Raw genomic sequence first — 19,313 nt, 5'->3', positions numbered from 1 at the left:
AAGGAGTCCCGAGTTTTTTATTAGTATCTTGTTAAGCCTTCTGTCTGTATCCTTCCTCTATTCTGTAGTATAGTTTTAGTATAGTATTCTTTCATATAATATAATATAGATCATAAATAATACTCATTTATGGGGGGAAAGGATGCTCCATGGAGCACAAGGACACATGCATCAAAAACCAGCTACTGTAGTGGGGAACATGGAGAACAAATCCAGGAGGAATGAGGCTTGATCAGGCTGCTGCTTAGTCAGCACTTTGGTTTTTATCACATTATCCTATTATTAAGCGGGAAGGTAGTAGATGGCTAGTGTTTACATTGACTATAAAGTTTTCATCTTAGTATAAGAGGATTTGTTGCATCTCTAGAATTTCCTCTTTTTAGGTAGAACACATGGGCAATATAAACCTAGTCTAGATAAAAACATTTTTTCTTGATGTGTTGATATGTTCAATAAATAATATTTTGGCCTTCAGACAAAAATTGTACAATAGTTTTCTTCAAGAGGACTCTAAAAAAAATTAAAAATGTATTTGTTTTGTTATCTCCTGCTGCATGCAAATAAGATTTTTCTGCTGCATGGGAAGAATGGGTTTCTTTTGGGAAGTGAAGTGGTGCTACTTTTCCTTTCCTATAGGTTCTGTCCTCATTCAAATTTTACTGGGAAAGGCAAACAAAATGTGGGCAGAACCTGGAAATGAGTTCCTCAAGGCATGCTAAAATCAAACCAATAAAGCCAGAGCAGTGCTAACAAGTAGGGAGTAAGCTCAAAGGTTTAAACAGTTGTTGGTTGTTTTGGTCTGTTGGTTTTTTTGGTTTTCATTTAATTTTCTTGCCAATGCTTGGAAGGGATGTTGGTTCTTGGTAGGAAATACAACCCCGACAAATTTAAGCCTGATAAATTTAATGCCTTTTTTGTCTGATTGCAGCAAGAAGTCTTTGTTGGTGAAGCTGAGTTTCACCTTATTTCTGACAATATAAATGAAAACTAACCAGTGAGAATTTTCTCGCACCCAAAATAAGTAAAACAAAAAGTCTTCTCTCCTGGGGATGCAGAGGCAAGCACTGGAAAATTCTGCCCATCTGGGAAACATCTCAGAATATGATGAGCACAAAAATAGGGGAGAAATATTTTGCAGCTGTAGCTATAGCAAGAACAGGAACTGCCATTCCTGAGTTTTGCTGTCTGTTGAGCTACTGTAAAAAAGCAGTGTTTTTATTACTGGCATCAGGAATATCTTCATCTTGAGACTCATATGAAAGAAAACAAACCACATTTTCAGATAACTGCTTCCCATGTCATTGTAAGAATCCTCTGTTGCTGCTCTCAATTACAATTTCATCATTTCAAGGCTTTGTTGAGAATTTTAGAAGCCAGAGTTGGTGTTTTAAGGTGCTTTAGGCCATATGAGCCCATTTCCTTAGAAACACCTCAGAGAAACTGGGAATTCTTGCATGGCTCATTGCTATAATACATTCAGTATCAATTCCTCCTGCTGAAGAGCACAGTAAAAATGATACAGCATATTAAATGTACATCAAGTTAAATAATGTTTCTGCTGTTTTGATGTAGGAAAAATATGATCACAGGAAAATGCCTAGGAAGGCAAAACCTAGACTGCTGAGGGCTGAATCCCTTAAGCACCGAGGCAGAAGGAATGAGTAATTTTGTCAATAAAAACCCAGGATGTGAATAACTGGAGTCTGGCTTGAGAATAAGGCTGTTTCCCAGTGATTTATGAAGTGCCTACACATTTGTCATGGCAGTCCTTCCTCCCAGCCCCAAATGTTGGTTACCATTACACCCCACAGGACCACGTGTCATTGCCAGCCTGTGCTTGGCCAGGCTGGAGTTGTCAGCACGGGTGCTGGGATGAAATGTGCAGAAAGAAAAGTTCTGCAAGGTGGTGGCAGAACTCTCTGCCCTTCTGCTCACTGTAGAAAATGGGTTTTTTCAATTTTTTTTTTTCAAATTTTCCATCATGAGCTGCTTGCAGACTGCACTGTCCTGTGGGGCAGCTGGAAGAGGAGAGACTGACAATCCTTCCAGGGCTGTCAGCCTTTCCACCCAGGGCTGCAGGGGCATCAGTCAATGATTTATAAACCCCTCTTTTGCTCTGGGCTGCTCTGTTCAAGGCTCTGTTTGCTGTCTGGGCAGTTTCTCCCTCAGCTGTGCTGCTGTAGGGTTTCTGTGCCGGAGACAGGCAGTTAAACCTCCAGGAGTGTTGGGGCAAATTTGCTGAGTAAGCCACCAGTCAAGAGAACTGAAAAACCCACAGTGCACAAAGATAATGTTTCTCTAACTTGGGATCTACAGCAGGGATGGCAAGCCCAGGGATCAGGAGTTTGTGTTCACATGGCATTCCAGCTGTCCAGACAGTGTGTTAGCTGAATAAACCAGACAGCAAAGGCAATCCTGGAGAGCTCTATTTGGACCTGAGCTCTTTATCATGGCTTCAGGGACAAAAAGTTGTCCCAGAAAGATAGTTCTTTTATCTTCTCTTGCTAGGATATATTATAATATATAATGACTTATCCTAAATAATATATAATTATTTCTGTATTACAATATTATAATTATGTAAGACTACATAATTATAATTTATAATATTATAAATATATAATAAATTATAGTGATATTTATTTATATTAGGTATATTATTTATATTTCTATTTTTTAAATAATAAACATATAATTAATTATACTAAATAATGTATAATTATTTATATACTATAATATTATAATTATATAATCTTGTATCACCACATATAATTATAATATAATTATAATTTATAATATATTGTAGAAGTTTATTTTATTATATCTTAGAAATGCATAATAAATTATAATAATTTTATTTATTCATGTTTATATGAAATATACTGTTTATATTTATGTTTATTTAAAATAAGACATATATTAAAAATTATACTAAATAACTATATTCTACTCTTTAGTGAGGTCTTGATTCCCCCAGTTAAATTGTTCCTGGCTCTCAATCATTTTGATGAAAGCCAGTTTGGATATATTCCTGATATATTCCTACTTTTCTCTGCTGTTTGTGTTGTTCATACAGACCTGTATTTATCCTGTGAAAACAAACTCAGGCCAGCATTATTTGCTAGTTTTGCCATATTATTTATATCCTGTATGGGACCTCCACCATTTCCTTGTGATTCCTGAATCTGCTTTGCTAACAGAACCCCCCAGCTATAGATGCGAGCAAAACTGCCCTTCCAATGTAAAAATAATCATCCTTGTAAGAAGTTTTCCAGTGGGAAAAGCCTCCTTGCCAGTGTAAATACCTTCACAAAGTCATTTCTGCTGCTCTTGCCACAATGGTGTAATTTGCAAGTCTTGAGCTGGTCTGTAGGAGGTTTAGTTTTCTGCTCTGGGAGAATTCAGGGCTCTAAGAGAGGATTCTGTCTCCTTCCCTCAAGCAGTTTTTACTACTTTGTCTCCTATTTTTCTTGCTTTCCTGATGCCTACACATCTTACCCATGTTTGAGGGTCTCTTATGGGCTGTCTGCATGTTGCATTAGATAGGACTTTATAGAAACACTGTTCAAGCTTTTTGTTCTGCCAGGGGAGAAAAAAGAGTGAACAAAAACCTGTAAAGAAAGTGTGACATAGTCACAAGAAATACTCTTCAAAAATGTCACTATTAATCTACTAGTCCTGACAAAATTATTTTTCTTAAAACCCCTATTTCTTATAGTTACCTCTACTTTAAAGTAGTGAGCAGTCTTTTCTCTATCCCTTTCAAATTAAATAAACTCCTTTGCTTTCTGTCTTTCTTTGCCTTCATGCACAGTCCTGTTCTACTGATCATCTGCTAACAGAGAGTTTTCTTTTCAGAGGATTGCCAAAATCCTATGAAATGTGTGAACAGCAGGAGAAAGACATCTAGAGGCAGTGTGAGAAAGCCAAGACACTTTTAGAAAGGTCAGCAAAAATTTCATCTCCTTGTTTGCTGATAGAAGTAGATTTTTGTGTCAAATCCAGGCTTTGCTTGGTGTTTCTCTGTGCCTTTGGTGAGTGTCCTGAATTTGAGTATCAGTTACTCTAAGGATTTGCAATCCTTCTGTAAGATGAAGGATTTTGTAGGTGAGACACAGAGGCAGAGACTGCAGACAACAAATCAGTTACAAAAACAAGAAAAGAACTGAGGAGCCTGTCTCCTGCATTTACCTGGGGTTTTATTTGTTTGGGGCTTTGTCCTGTATAGCAAAACCTGATACTTCAGTCCTTGAGCCTCAGGAACCTCCTGATTCTCCCAATTATATATAAAAATGCTAATCCAAAACAAATGACAAAACACAGTTCATCACACACTCCTCTTTTGGGGTTTTTTGGGATTTTCCTTTGAATTTTTTCCCTTCCAGTTCTTGGATACCCCAGTTCTGTTTCTAGTAAAGCAAATCATTCAGGTTTTGGTGGAGCAACAAATGTGCTCACAGAGAAATGCTGCAAAATTATTTTTAAAAGTGCTCAGCCATAGCCATGATGAATTTTCTTCCTTCATTTCATCCAGGAGATTCTCCCTGCATGCCATGGCTTATGGAGGCAGGAAGTTTGCTGCTGTCCATGAAGTTCTCTGCAGGGCCCCCATCTGTCTTCTGCTGTGATGGCTCTTTGGGCTTTCTCCTCCTTTTTTGCCTCCCAGGAAAAAAATTAATTTAGCAGATTCCTTGATTACTCGGATTCAGCATCTCCAATTTTAAAATCAATTAAATTTCAAAGTGAACCACAATATCTCATTTTTAGAGCTCAGGAGAAGCTCACCATAAATTCTGGGCACTGCCAGTAGCTCCTGGGGGGAAACGCTGAGATGCAGACTCAAAAATTGTTATTGCAATTTACTGGGATGGGGAGAGCAGCTATTCCCTGCTGAAATCCCTGACAATTATGGGGTCAAGCCCTGGGGTCAGTGAATTCCATGAGAGTCCCACATTCATGACAAGAGAGTGATTTCACTGGTCCTAACCAGGCCAAGCATTTTGAAGCTTTCTAACATCACACTGAGCTTGTTTATATGTTTTTCAAGTTTTGTTCTATTTAAAAACATGTAAACATGAATGAAGTTTGGTGAAATCCATGTGGAAACACAATCCCCTTTCTCAGTGCATATTTAACTAGCTGAAGAAGACTAGTTTGATGCTGAATTATTCATGTATTTAATATTTTAGAAAACAACTGCATGTATTTTTTAAAATGTGCTATTCCAGCCTATTCCTACATAGAGCTCTTTCACCTAATTCTGTTGAAAATGTGAGATAGCTGCAATTTTCTCTAAATGAAGATGGATGTGGAAACCCATTCACCTTGACAATGCCAGGCAGGAATTTACCTCGAGGAATTTAGCACCTCTTGGAAAAGCAAACGAAATCCCCGTGCCAAGGTGGTGACAACGAGTTGCCATTTAAACAGAAATATTGGACAAGTCAAAGCTGGTGCTTAACACTCCCCAGAAAATGACCTTTGCTGAGGTTGCTGCCCTTTGGCTGAGAACAGTTAAATACAAAGCAGAGTGAGATGTACTTTTGGTGAAGATGCAGTGCTTGCACAGATCCAACATCTGCACAGAAGTGGCACAGCTGCAGAGCCCTGACTTCAGCAGCAGCTCTGTTTCCTAAAGCTTGCAGGGCTCAGTGATGTTCCTCCTGCCAGAAAATGTTATTTTGTGGTTGGTAATTTGGCTCCTGGTGGTGTACAGCACTCTGTCCAGGTGCTGCTAAATATATGGCCCTTCATTTTCTTCTGGCAGGTTAGAAGAGAAAGGAATATTTATAAGGTGTGTTTTTCCCCTTCCAGTTAAAATGTGCCACCCTTGAATAAAAAGATGAATAGTTTGGGGTTTTTTTTACTACGATGCTTACTTTAGATTAATGTTGATTTTCCATCAGGCCTTGAACAGCTTGGTGAAAGCTTTCCTAAAAATAGGAATTATCTGGAGATTGCTTGCATCAGAGGGCTAATGGGTGGTTGAAAGCTTGACATAAGAAATAAACTGGAAATTTGATGTTCTTGTCTCAGCCCCAGTGATTTTTGGCAAAACCTCCCATTGCTTAGTAGCTGGATGGTTTGCATCTGTTTTACTCCTGTCCTGTTGGAATAACTTGACAAAGCTGCTTATTTCTCCCTGCAGAGGAAATTACCCTCACTGACACAACTTTAATTTTTTATACTGATTGAGCATGATATCCCTCTTTCCACAGAGCTGCCAGCCCATGACTGCTGAGAAGAAATGAATTTATTCTGCTGGAACTTCTCAGTGAATTCAGATGTTTGCAGGTAAGTGGACACCAAATCACTGCAGGATGACAATGCTAAAAGACAGAAATGCATTTTTTCAGGTACTGGTTTTCAAAGCTTTTCAAGGTACGGTTTCTTTCTCATTGATCTCTGAAGGCCTAAATAGTGGTTACAATTTCCAGATTATTTGTCATCTCTAACAGTTCAGAACCCTTTTTGAATCCCATTGTGATCTGTAGTTTGAGAAAAATAATACTTTACAAAACAATCTCCTGGTGAGCAGCTTCCACCAAAGATTACTGTGATTAAGGAATAACTCTTTGACAATAGTTTATTAGTTTTTGAATTTCTCAAATCTTTTCCTCAGAGCAACCTAGACAGCTGAGCATCACAATGACTGTAATACATAATTTAAGCTATTATTCTCTAGACTGAATGGTGATGTAGAATTCAGTAAGTCAGAAGTGATTTAATTTTTTAGTTTATTGCTGCCTGCACGAAAGCTTTCCTTGCTGCAAAGAGAAGACAATTAGATTCCTGAGGGGCACAGTAATTTGCAATTGTATTCATTTGTAAAACAGAAACAAATGTCAAGCCTTGTAGAGCAAAAAGGGCATGGGGCCCTCATAATGGGGAAAAAAAAAATAAACCTTGTAACTTGCTAATAACTTCATTTGTGTGCTTAAACAAGGCAAAAAGGATGATTCTGCATGCAGTGGCCCTGTAAGAAATTGATGAACTTGAACTACACTGATAGAGAAGGCTTTATACACCTCTTGTCAAGATTTTAGAATGATGTACTGGTGACAGAAACGTGAAGTACTAACACTAATGATGCCAAAGGAACATCCTATTGAACATTCCACTGCGCAGCACAAGGCGGGTGACACATAATTCACTGAGGACTGCGTTGATAGTAGCAGATAAAATAATGTATTTGAGTTCAGGTTGTGCTGAGATTTATTTTCCCAAGATGGGAGTTTTGATATCTGTTATCTCTCCATTTGATATCTGTTATCTCTCCATTCTGCCAAACAAAAATCCTGGATGCTTGCTTTGTATAAAGGGCTGCCTGGGTTCTGTAATAGAATATATTAAACTTCATTTCTGCTGTGCAATTTTATGGCATTTTCTATTTCCTTAACGAAACCTGTTAAGGAAAGAACATTAATAAAGAAATTGATGTTTAACTGTATGATCTGTGTTGGAACCTGCAAGGAAATGTTAGAAAGGAGAGAGGAACATATTATTGGAGAAAAGAGAACTTTCCAGCCCTTTGTGTGTGAGTTACTTAGTCCTGAGGTATTGAAGGCAACTTTTAAGAAGTGAATGCCTTGTCTTGCACTTCTTGGCCTGGATTTGCAGAGCATTTAAATATATGATAGGTTAAGAAATACTAAGAAAATTGACCTTGACACAAATTTTAAGCGAAGCCTCTATTTCAGGGCAACTTTTTGACGGGTTTTTTGAAATATCTGAGCCAGCTTCATGAAAATGCCTGATCACACACAGCAAAGTGGGAGCAGTGGAAGGGACATGTGGATGCTCCTATCTGGTCATCCAAAATATAAGACACAATATATGTTTGAAAAAGAGCAAAAAAGTTACCTGAGTCTAGGCAGACTGACTTCAAAAGCCTTTTTTTGGCCACAAATTTTTAAGCTCTCTCTCCCAGAATACAGATCTGTATCCTAATATCTTATTCTCAAGCAGAAGCCATTTGGGTTATTCAAAAGGAGAAAACTGGTATCACACTAAATGATTGGAAAAGTTTAACGCTGAAACAATTTGTTTCAATGGCAGAATTCCCCTGGATTTTTGAGTGAACAGAAATGTGTCTCATACACTAACTCAGCCTTTGTCTGGTGCTGCTGCTTCTCTATTCTGCCATTTTAGCCAACAATTTGTTCCAGCATAAAATGACCATAGAGAAGATTTTTTGCAGCAGATTTAGAGGCTGACTGAGGCTCGGGTTTTTAGCTCTGTGATTCCATTTCTTTAGCCATGCCATTCCAGGACACAGCTGTCACCATCACATATTCTGAAAAACCCCTTTGCCCAGGATTTCTCTCCTGGGAAGCTGAGAAGCCTCAGAGAAAAAGGAAAACAATCATTATCTTATTGCTTCTCCTGTGTTTTGCTGCTTAGGAATGTGTTTGGACGTTGTTTACCCACAGGTGATTGTTTCACTGGTTTCATGTGAATTGTTTTGACTCAATGGCCAATCAGTGCCAAGCTGTGTTGGGACTCTTGAAGGAGTCACGAGTTTTCATTATTATCTTTTTAGCCTTCTGTAAGTGTTCTTTTAGTATTCTTTAGTTAAGTATAGTATTATTTTATATATTATAGTACAATAAAATAATAAATTAGCCTTCTAAGAGCACAGCCACCTACCCAGCGTTGGGTCGTACTCCCAGATGAACCGCTTGGTCAGGAACCGCACCACGAGAGCTGCAGGGACACAGAGATTTCGGGTCAGAAGGGCAAGACATCAACTCAACAGATTGTTTTATAGCTTTCCCAGCAAAGTTTTCCATGTGAGTGCACAGGTAGCAGGTCCCCTGAGATGTCAGCAGGAGTCAGGGTTGCTTATTGGGGCACTTGAAAACTTTTCGCTGTTTGTGGCCCATTTCACGCTTTTGGATAGCAGCAACAGAACAGCTCGAAACAAACAAACCAAAAACTTTTTGCAACATTAAAGCCACTGCTTTGGATGCTTTAGGTATCCTATAACCAGTGGGGAAAGTGTTGGTGGTTTTAGAAGCAGCTTTGACATATCAAAATGAGGGGTTGATCAAAATAACTTTATTCTTGAAAACTTGCCTTTGGATGGTAAACCTTGTAAGGCAGAAATAATTGGCTAAATAGCTTCCTTCTCTATTTTGGCATGCCTTCCTTGTAACAGTTTAGTTCCCACATTTTGCTACTTGAAGAAAACATTAAATATTTCAAACCAATGGTCAGCACATCCTATTAATCAATTTGCAGAAATAGAAAAACAAGTTTAAATTTTGGAGCACCAGACAGGTAGTTCTTAACGGATAGGATCTTGCTTCTTATAGGATAAGATCTTGCTACTTATATTCTTGTATTTAAGTTTTTCTATCCCTCTAAACCCTTTAAAAATAACTTATATAGACTTCGGTTACTCTTGAATTTAGAACCAAGCAGTGCTTTAAATTTCTAGTGATGCAAATGAATCATGTACCCCTGCAAACCATCCACAATCCTTTCTGCAAATGAAGCAGAGATATCACTGCACAAGCTAAGAGTGCAGTAATTACAGCTGCAGGAAAACTTTTCCTTGTCATCAAAACCATATGATTGTTCCATCTTTTGGTTGCAGATGGACAGTAAAACCCAGTTGTGATCCTTTTCAAAACTGAAACCAGGAGAATGCCTTCCATCCCGGACTTCTATGCCCAACAGTAGGATAAGGCAAGAGTCTGCAGAATAAATCTGATGAATTAAGATTTGCTTAATCAGACAATCAGAGTATTAGCTTTAAGAAGATTAATATACCTCCTCATACTTGGAGGGGTAATAGGAAGCTGATCCTTAGGAAATGAGATCACCACACAAGAAGCAATTTAAAGTTGGTGTTATTTTAAGTTTCTATTTTCCTTAGGAAATCTTATTTTGATTTTTTTTGCTCAGGCTTTGCTGAAATGCTGTCCTTGATCCTCAGAGTAGATGTGGCAATTCTTAGTCAAAGTAACTTTTCAAGTCATGGTTCTCAACCTGAATTCCATAAGAAAACAAAAACAAGATGACCTCTTTGCAGCTGATTTCCCATCCATGGTAATGTTGCACCAGGAATTTTTTTTTTAATGTACTTATTATCATAGCTGGAATAGTTCAAGCACCTTGTTGTTTTGAAAGTTTGGTCATGATTCTTCTCTAATTGCTAGTAATAGATTCTCTCTTACTAGCTTCTTTGTGAAGGACAGATTTTAAAAAATTAAACAGATTTTAAATTACTTAAAACAGATTTAAAAAAATCAAACAGATTTTAAAATTTATTTTAAAAAATTAAAGATTTTAAAGATGTTTTCACAGCCATACTCTGAAGGAGAAGCAGTGATGAGCTACCTGTGTGGCAGAGCCTGAGCCTGTGCCTGGACCTGGAGAAGCTAATGAAGAAAGAGTAAAGGTAGAAGAACCTGTCCAACTGTTTTTATACTTAAACATGGTCCCCCTATTTATTATAACCTTGTATTTGTAAACGGAAATTGCTGCAGAGGAGAATAGAAATGATGGAGGGGATTGGAAGTTTGTCAAGCATGACTAAGATCACAGAGAGAGCTCTGAAGGGAAAGAAGAAAAAGAGCTGGTTTTGGAGGTGCCCAAATATAAGAGATTAAAAGGTGACAAGCCATAAGAAGCAGAACTGGGCTGGAGGTGCTCAGATGAGCCTAGGAGGAGAAATGCAGGTTGCATAACAACCCCAGAGTACACAACCCACAGTGATTACAAAGGATGAAATGGTGCAGGTGTGCAGCGCTGCAGAGGTGAAGAATCAGAGATCACAGGTGTAAGCTCTGCTGAGGAGGGGGAAGCTAGGCTGTATTTATCTCCAGCACATGCAGATACATAAATAATGACATGTTTAGGAGGGTGCAGAACTAAAGAAAGAGGGGTGGGAGGTGGCTGCCATGCACGGTCAGAGGGCAATCAGCGTCTCTGCTGGCAGACCTCAGAGGGGAGCACAGAAAGCACAGTGAGATGCTTGCTGGGCACTGCTGCCAATGAAATATTTTTATAAGTATTTTCCTTTTCTCTAGGCCCAGTGAAGGGAAGAAAACACCCCATTATCACAACCCCAGCTCCAGAACCATGTGCCCTGTGTCTGTTTTGGGGCACCTTGGGGCTGTGCAGGGCTGCTGCTCCTCCAAGCTGGCTCTGCTCAGCCTCCCTGCTTCTGACCCAGTCAAATTCCTTCAGAATTCTGCTGCTCTCTGTCATGGCAGTGGTCACAGCACATCCTATAAAGCTTTTCCCTTCCACACATTTTTATGAGGCTGAAGATTAGCAGCTAGCTGCATTTCACAGATGGGGAGCGTGAGAGGCTCTTGATCCAGAGCCTGCTCTGTTTATAAGTATTTCAGACCATGTTGGATGGGAAATATCTTCACTTTTGCCTCATTAGGGGTGCTCAGCAGATGGGCCTCTGCCATCCAGTGGGGTATTAAAGCAATGTATGGGGCTTTGCTGCCTGATTTGGCTGAAAATAGACAGTGAGGGAAGAGCTGGGAAAGGCATCCAAGTGCTTGGGCTGTGAGTTGGAGTCCAACTTGCTGGCTGGTGCCTCCTGCCCCAGCAATGATCCCCTGGAGCAGGGGTATTGCTGGAGCCAGGCTGTTTGTGTTGAGCTCACTCACTGCCAGATTACATCACTTTGCTGTAAAATAGCTCTGCCAGCAGAAGAATCAGGAGTGAGGACATCAGCAATTCACTAGGCTTGGAGCTGGAGCCATCAGATTGCTGCTGCTGGCTTAAATGATGCTTTGGGCAAAATAATAAAATCCTCCCCATGTCTTTAGTAATGTTGCATAAAAGATGAGTTGAGATGGGCATTACTTCCCCCTCACCTGAGCAAAGGTGTGTGTACTGTCTGACCAGTCGGTTTTACTCTAATGCTAATAATGAGCCAAAAATAACCCAACAGACTAAAGAAAACCAATCCAAATGCTGGGTTTTGATTCAAAATAACACTGAGGCTTTCTGACACACATTATTTTCTGATTAAATTAAGTGACTAATTCCAATATTCATATTAGAATGGCCATTTCCACTGCTCATCCTCAAACTCGTTTTGAAGCAGCCCAGGCTCAGATTGATGCAGTAGTTAACAGGAGTGAATTTCATGGCTCTCCACCACTCCAGGCTCTTCCCTGAACACTTAGAGCTTGTGAAACACAAGAACTTGCAGGCTGGGAAGGAAAAAATCTCCCACAAGCTGCCTTGTGGGTTCCTGCTGTGCTGTTTGGAGTCATGGCCATCACCAAGGGGAGCTGATGTAACGTCCCAGCAGAGGAAGAACAGACTCATGTCTCCTCCTGCCTTCCCTGACACCCTCACTTCCAACTCAGCTGTTTTATACAGGGCATAAATTAGGGTAGGACTTGGCACAGGACTTTCATTCACTCATGTTTAAAACTTCTGCCTTAGAAGTTATTCTTGGAGAAGAATCATGACAATCTGTCAAATGCATTTGCAGTGCAGCTCCACTGAAGACAATGAAGTTATACCAAGATTTAACATGGCATATAAACCAAGGTTATCAACCACATAATTAATCAATTTCTTTCAAACTTGTGTGGCTGAGTCCCTTGCTCAGCTTTAAAAATCCCATTCCATATATTTTGGGACTTTTTTTGTGTGTGTGTGATATTTTGCATCTTGCTTTACATCTTTGTTTGGATTTAGTAACATATAAATGCTCTAGCTAAATTTACAATTTGTCTGAACACTTATCTCTGTGGATTTGGAATCATTCCAGCTAATACAAGCTGAGTTTTCTGGGGAAGAAAGGAGGCAGGGTTTTATTTGAAAAACAACCCTCTTCCCAAAAAGTTACAGAGTTCAAAGTTATTCTAAGAAAAATAACAGTTTTCCACAGTGAAATAACTGTATGATGACTCTTTTATGCCATGAGAATTTTCAGCTATAAAAATGGTCTGAAAGTAGTCCCATTATTTAACTTATCAACAAGTCCATTCCTGGTGCCATGATGATGTGTCATCAGTAAACCACACTTGGCAGGAGGCACCAGAGTGGTTAAAACCAAAGGTTAGAGTGATCAAAAGGCACTTTCAGAAATTAAGTATTTCACTGTTTCTTAAAATATATATTTTGTTTTAGAGCGTTCATCCCCCATTCACCTTCTCAGAGGCCCTTTAGGTATTGGAATTTCAGTCCCCCTGGAAGATGGGGTGAGTTCCTGCAGGATGGCAGTGCTCTGGATTCTGGTAGATGATGTTCTGCCTCCTTATCAGTTTTCTGTCCACCTTCAGGAAATAATGGTTTGTTTCAAAGGCGAAACCATGAGGATTTAATTTGCTTCTGGAAGCGCAGGTCGTCTGGGGGTGTCTGTGTGTGGGGGAAAGTGTGAACTTATAATGCAGAGTCCTTTTCTGATGCATCAGGGATGGATGTCAGCATGCACTCATTGCCTTGCTCTGCATCCGTGGGCCTGAGTTTGAGTCAGCTCTGATGGGATCTCTGTGATGTAGGGATGTGAGGGCTGTGTTGGTGAGACACCAACAGCAGCACCTCTCTGCCTCCTCCCCTGGTTTGCTCACCATGGCCACCTCTGATGTTGGGACCTGCTGCAGTAAACTGGAATTTTCCTACAGTAAATGTAATGGAGCAAAGCAAGATCAGTGAGAAAAATAATGGAGAATTCAATGAAGCATAAAAGTATTTTGTTATACACTGCCTTGCTGTTTAAAACTCTGCATGTTTTAGGCATTTTTAAGTCACTGTCTCAAGCAGTGAACTGTTCAGAAAAATTCCTGTTTGTCATAATTTTTTCTTTAACAGCACAGGGAGGTCCTCCAGTGACTGCCAATGTAAGTTCAAAAGTATGTATACTTTAATATCTAAAGATCAATTAAACATAAATACCAAATGTATATATTCTTTTATATACCACATAGCGATTTATGTGCAACAGTGTGTGTGTATATGCAGGTGTATATATACAGTGCTATAGCAAATACAGCCAGGATTGAACAGCTGTGGGATGAAATGTGCTGCCTTTGCCTTTCAGGAGGTTTCACTGTGTAATGCAAGCCTTTTTTCTTCAGTGGTGATGGAAAAGACTTCAGTTCTGGGGATTCAAGCAGCAGGAGTGGCTCAAATGTCTTTTTGTTCTGGTGGAATATAAAAGGACCGGAATACCTGTCTCAAATATCTCAATTCCCACTTGATCATGGTTGAAACCACCATTCCACATTCAAGTATTTCAAAGCCACTAATAAGCTTTCAAATGTACAATATTAAGTGCTGCAGATTGGATTTATCTTTACAGTGAATAATATTTTACATGCAGAATGTGATGCAGCAGAACTCCAAAGGCTGTTTCAGATAATAATTCAGCAGGTTGTCCAATTAGATGTCAATAATTGACCTTCTTGTCACAAGTTGTTTGGAGAGAGCATCCTACTGTGGAAGAGACAAAGAGCACACTCCTGCTCAGCTCTGATTTTTGCAATCTCCATCAGGTCATTCATGTTCCAGCCTGAGTAAATGTCAGTGTATTTCATGCTACTGTCACTTTTCAATTTCTGCTACAAGGTTTTGGGGAACATTTCTTCTGTTAGTGGCAATTTCCATCCATCTCAGACGTAATTGCATTTTGCTGCTGTGGGAAATATGCAGTTTTAGGAACTGAGTGGAAAGAGCCTGGGGAAAAATAACCTGTTTCAGGGAGTTTGTCTGAAATTCTGGAAGTCCATGGCACAGTGTATTTACATATTGATCTCAGCGGTCTTTATAGGAGACTGAGCATCTTTGTATGCTCCTCTGGATAGTTCCTGACTTTTTTATTGATTAGTAGTCATCCATCCCATCCTCACTGAACAGGAGGATTTTTGTTGTAGTGTTCTCCCCACTGCTTTCAGTGCTCAAGGTATTTTTTACAAAGGTTGCTGCATATGGAACTCAAGCAGGAGGCTTAATTTACATTACATTACTCCATTCCATAACATATAATTTCAGATTAAGGTTGTTTATTTCACATGAGTGTTTATTGCACTCATGTGAAAGATAAGTTATCAGACTGGTGTGTTGAATGGTTTTGATCATTTTAGGGTAATATCCACACTTGTATAATTTCCCTCTCCTGACTTCATTGTGTAACTTCTTCTGTCACCCCATTTGTGAAATCTAAAATTTCTGGTGTGCTATTACTAACCCATATGTGTTGGAACTCTGGTTACTGAGAATTCCAGACTTTCTGTGCTGAAAAGCACTGACCCCCAAGAGAGCACTGCATTTGACCTGAAGGTGTGGAGAAAACTTCCAAAACTGAATGATAAAACTAAGGTTATAAGTCTGTAGTTTGAATAGAAGTGTGTAATATCATATAGTAGAAAACTTAAAGTTTTAAAATATAGTAATATATATATAAAACAAGATAAAAATTTTAAAACAGAAGCTAATGCTTCTTCTCTACCTTCTTCATAAATTTAAGTAGTATTATGTAATTACATAAAAATTCACATTATGAATCACATGTAGTTAGTTATTAAGTTAAAAGTAAAAATAATTGAAGTTTAATTTCTTAATTAGACAATTTCTCCTTAAAAACACTTATAAAGAGAAAAATACAACTCCATTTTTTAATTTGTTAAAGCACTGTAAAACTCGCACTTAAAAAAAACTATAATAGAGAGTGGCCATAAACACATGGCTGGTGCTGAGGTGGGGGTTTTTGTTTTGTGGTGATTTTTTTGTATTGGTGGTGATATTGCTTTTTTGGATGGTTTTTTGTTCATTTGGTTTACTTTGGTTTTTGTTTGTTTTCTTTTGGGGTTTCTGGGATTTTTGGTTTTTTTTGGTTCTTTTGCTTTGGTTATTTTTTTTGTTTTGGGGGTTGTTTTTTTTCTGGGAGAGTGGGTTTTTTGTTGGTTCTTTTGGGATTTTTTTGGTGTTTTTGTGCTTTTTTTTTTGTTTTTATGTTTTGTTTTGGGGTTTTTTGGGGGGTTTTTCAGGTTTTTATTTAGGTTTTTTTTGGGGTTTTTGTTTTTTTGGTTTTTTGTTTTTTGTTTTTTTTTTTTTTGGTAGAGGAATGGGTTTTTTGTTGTTTTTCTGGGTTTTTTTCTGGGTCTCTTCCAGCTTTTGGTCTGATCTCTGCTCTCTTCCCTCTCCCATGCTCAGAAGCCAAGAGATGAGTAGGAAGAACAGGAATAAAGGGGAGAGAGGTGAATTTATTCCCTTCTTAGTGCACACATCTGGGGAGGGCTGCAGGGGCCAGGAAAGGGGGCACAGTCTCATGCACGAAGGACATGAAGAAATTTTTCCAACGAAGTTTAAAAAGAGTTTTTTGTGAGACCTTGGCCAGGGAAGGGACTGGTGAGCAGGGTCCAGCTGCTCTGTGAGAGCATCCTGGCTGCCAGCAGCAACCTGGCCACAAATCCCAGCCCTGCCCAGGGGGAACCTGCTCCTCAGGAACTCCAGGAACCAACCTGCCTCCTCCTGGGGTTAGGGCTTGATAGTTCTGAGGGCTGGAGTTCCAACATCTTCCCTTCTGCTGCTCTTTGTCATGACCAGAACATACCGTGTCAAACAAAAAGACATTTGTATGTTCTGGTAATGACAAAGTCACTCTGGAAAGGCACAGCTTACTATTTGCAGCTTAGAGTAAGTCAAAATGCTTAAAAAATTACAGTTTTATCAGGCTCTGGTGAGTCAGTTTGAATGGGAGGGCAGTTGGCACGCTGAGTGAGTAAAGCCGCTGGCATTAATGCTGGATCACTGCCTGTACTTGTAATCTTCACAACACAAAAAGTGCTCTTGTCAGAGTGCCTTGCTCTGCCAGTGTTTCACTGAGTGTGGAGCAGCACAAATGGTGACTAGAAATGTCATAAAGAGATGCAGGGCTCTGTATTTCATGTTGGTGGACAGCACTGGGGTTTCTGTGTGGTCAGAGTGTGAACAGAGTAGCTGTCACTCTCTTCTCCTCAGCCTGACTATAATAATTTTCTTGTCTTATTTTCACTTATATCAGTATACTATATCAAATGAGACTGCAGCTTGCATCAAACTAAAAACAAGCTGTTCCCTGGCTTTTTCTGTGGTAAACTTATTTTTTCTTTGCATGCACACCTTGGCTTTCTGGATTTGGTTTCATGGGGATCACAGACAACCTGGAAAAGCTTTGCATTGTGATTGCAACCCAGCTAGAGCAGGATATTCAGGAAGATTTTGAAAGATCATTTGTCCTGTGCCATTTCCATCTATCTTTGACAGTGGGGCTTAGGTGAACACCAAAGTTTGTACCAGCCCTATTGATTGATGACTGATGGTTGAATCAGTTGATGGATGCAGGCCTAGAATGTCCCAGGAAGATGAGGAATTGAGGCAACAAAATACATTGAAAACTGACCCATGGATTTTTAATGATCCTCCCTTTTTTTTTTTTTTATGAGTCTGATGACATAAGCTTTGATAAATGTTGCATCTTTTTAACACAGTGCACAACAGAATATTTAGGGGGACCCATCTTTTTCAAAATCAGATATTATTCTCATATTTTAGCTATGCCCTTTTTTTTTACCCTCCCTCATTTTCTCTGTATTGTAAAGACACCTGTTCGTGTTATTTGCTAGCCACCTGGAATCTTGAACTTTTGTTTGTACCAGGAATTTATTTTTTTTTAAAGAACAAACAGCTTTGCCTTTACACCTGGAGAATTAAGATACACAGCAGGAGGAGCAGAGAAGCTCTTTAAGAGGTATTTCTACAGTAGGGTTTGCAATGCTGCAGGATGATAAAAGAGAATGATAGAAACACTGTGATCAACAGCTGAAGAGAAATGGAAGGCAAACACTGTGGACCACATCTTTATCACAGTAAAAATAAATGTGAAGTGTAGAAATGGTTAGCTGGAGACAAGAGCTCAGACTGAGCAAAGGTTTCCTAACATACTGATGATGATGATTGTTCCTGGAGGCAGAAAAGTGACCCCAGGGGAGATGGAATTGGTAGGTACCTAATGCTTTTCTGCATTTATCCATGCTGAATAATGAGTTGTACCCCAAAAGTCTGAGGTACTATCTCAGAGTATCTCCCCAGCATCACTTTTCTTTGGTGGAGCAGCTTGGAGGAACGGGTGTGGGTGGAGAGCAGCTCTTCATGAAGGACCAGTGAGCAAAGCCTGTTTGTGTCTGAGCCTGCCTGGTGACCTGCCAGGGCCCACATCCCTGCTCATCCCATACAACCTCTGTCAGGGGGAGGATAATTAATCCCAGATCCTGGAAGCAGTGATTTCCTACAAGGCCATGTCATAATGGACAAAGATAAATACTGCTGAGTGCTCCAGCCAGGGCACTACAGAGGGCTGTGCTTGGTTCCCAGTGCTGGTGACAGCACAAAATGAATTTAAACTAATTCATTGTTTTGATAAACAACTATCATCTCCTATCTCTGGCTGCAACTATGGTTTTATGAGCACCCATTTGGTGCCTGTAATAATGTAGGGGTTATTCTTAGCCTTCTGCTTGGAATCTGGACACACAATCCTGGGAACTGTTCAGAGTAAACTTTAAAATTATGTGTGTGTGTGACAGGGGGAGAAGCATGATCTAAATTTAAATGGTAAATTTCTGCTTTCATTCTCAATGCTTAAGGGCATTCAGCTAATAAACATTGCATGGCTTCAAATAAAATAAGAGCCACAGTAGTAGATAATGGGTGCTGTAAAACCTCTGAGTTATCTCAAGTCTGAAACTTGGAGGATTAACATAACTTAGTTTATGATGTTCATCACAGCTGCCAGGAGACATGGCCCTGCCTCCCCAGAGAGCAAGAGCTAAAGGGAGTGCTCAGCTGAGTAATTAACTGTACTTAGTTAAAAGCCTGCATTAAGAGGGAGCTTTTCTACATTTATCCATGCTGAATAATGAGTTATACCCCTAAAGTCTGAGGTGCTATCTGTGTGAGATTCTCTTGTCCATGGAAATTACACAGATAAGAACAAGTCATATATTCAGGGCTCTTTCAGTCATTATCTCATGCAGTGGTTTATCCACTTTGAAGTGACCTTAGCGATGGATTTTCTTCATTCCTTTTACATGAGGCTGAAAACATCAAGTTCCTGTTTGCTCCAGGGGGACTTTAAAGATCCCAGGGCAGTTTCACAAGGGGATCTTTCCTTTCAAGGATCCTCCCCTCCATCATGAAGCTTGGTAGATGCACACCACCACAGCGCCAGGGGCTCAAAGATCATGCAGCTCTAAATTTGCAATTATATGATATCAGCTGTGGCATTCACATTTTCTGAAAAAATCCCTTCACCCAGGATTTTCTCCTGGGAAGCTTAGAAGCCTCAG

The 19,313-nt window shown here is 39.5% G+C and overlaps 1 protein-coding gene across 1 annotated transcript in view; it reads right to left on the bottom strand.

Moving 5' to 3' along the window:
• RERG (RAS like estrogen regulated growth inhibitor) overlaps positions 1-19,313 on the bottom strand; it is a 91,164-nt gene that overhangs the window by 11,359 nt on the left and 60,492 nt on the right. Inside the window, exon 3 of the mRNA XM_058805141.1 lies at positions 8,650-8,706. Within this exon, the coding sequence (XP_058661124.1) occupies positions 8,650-8,706 (57 nt within the window). The remainder of the gene's footprint in view (positions 1-8,649; positions 8,707-19,313) is intronic.

Source organism: Ammospiza caudacuta, chromosome 5 (genome assembly GCF_027887145.1).
Source record: "Ammospiza caudacuta isolate bAmmCau1 chromosome 5, bAmmCau1.pri, whole genome shotgun sequence".
NCBI lineage: Eukaryota > Metazoa > Chordata > Aves > Passeriformes > Passerellidae > Ammospiza > Ammospiza caudacuta.
Note: the sequence above shows the minus strand (reverse complement) of the source record. Positions and strands in the feature narration are given on the sequence as shown.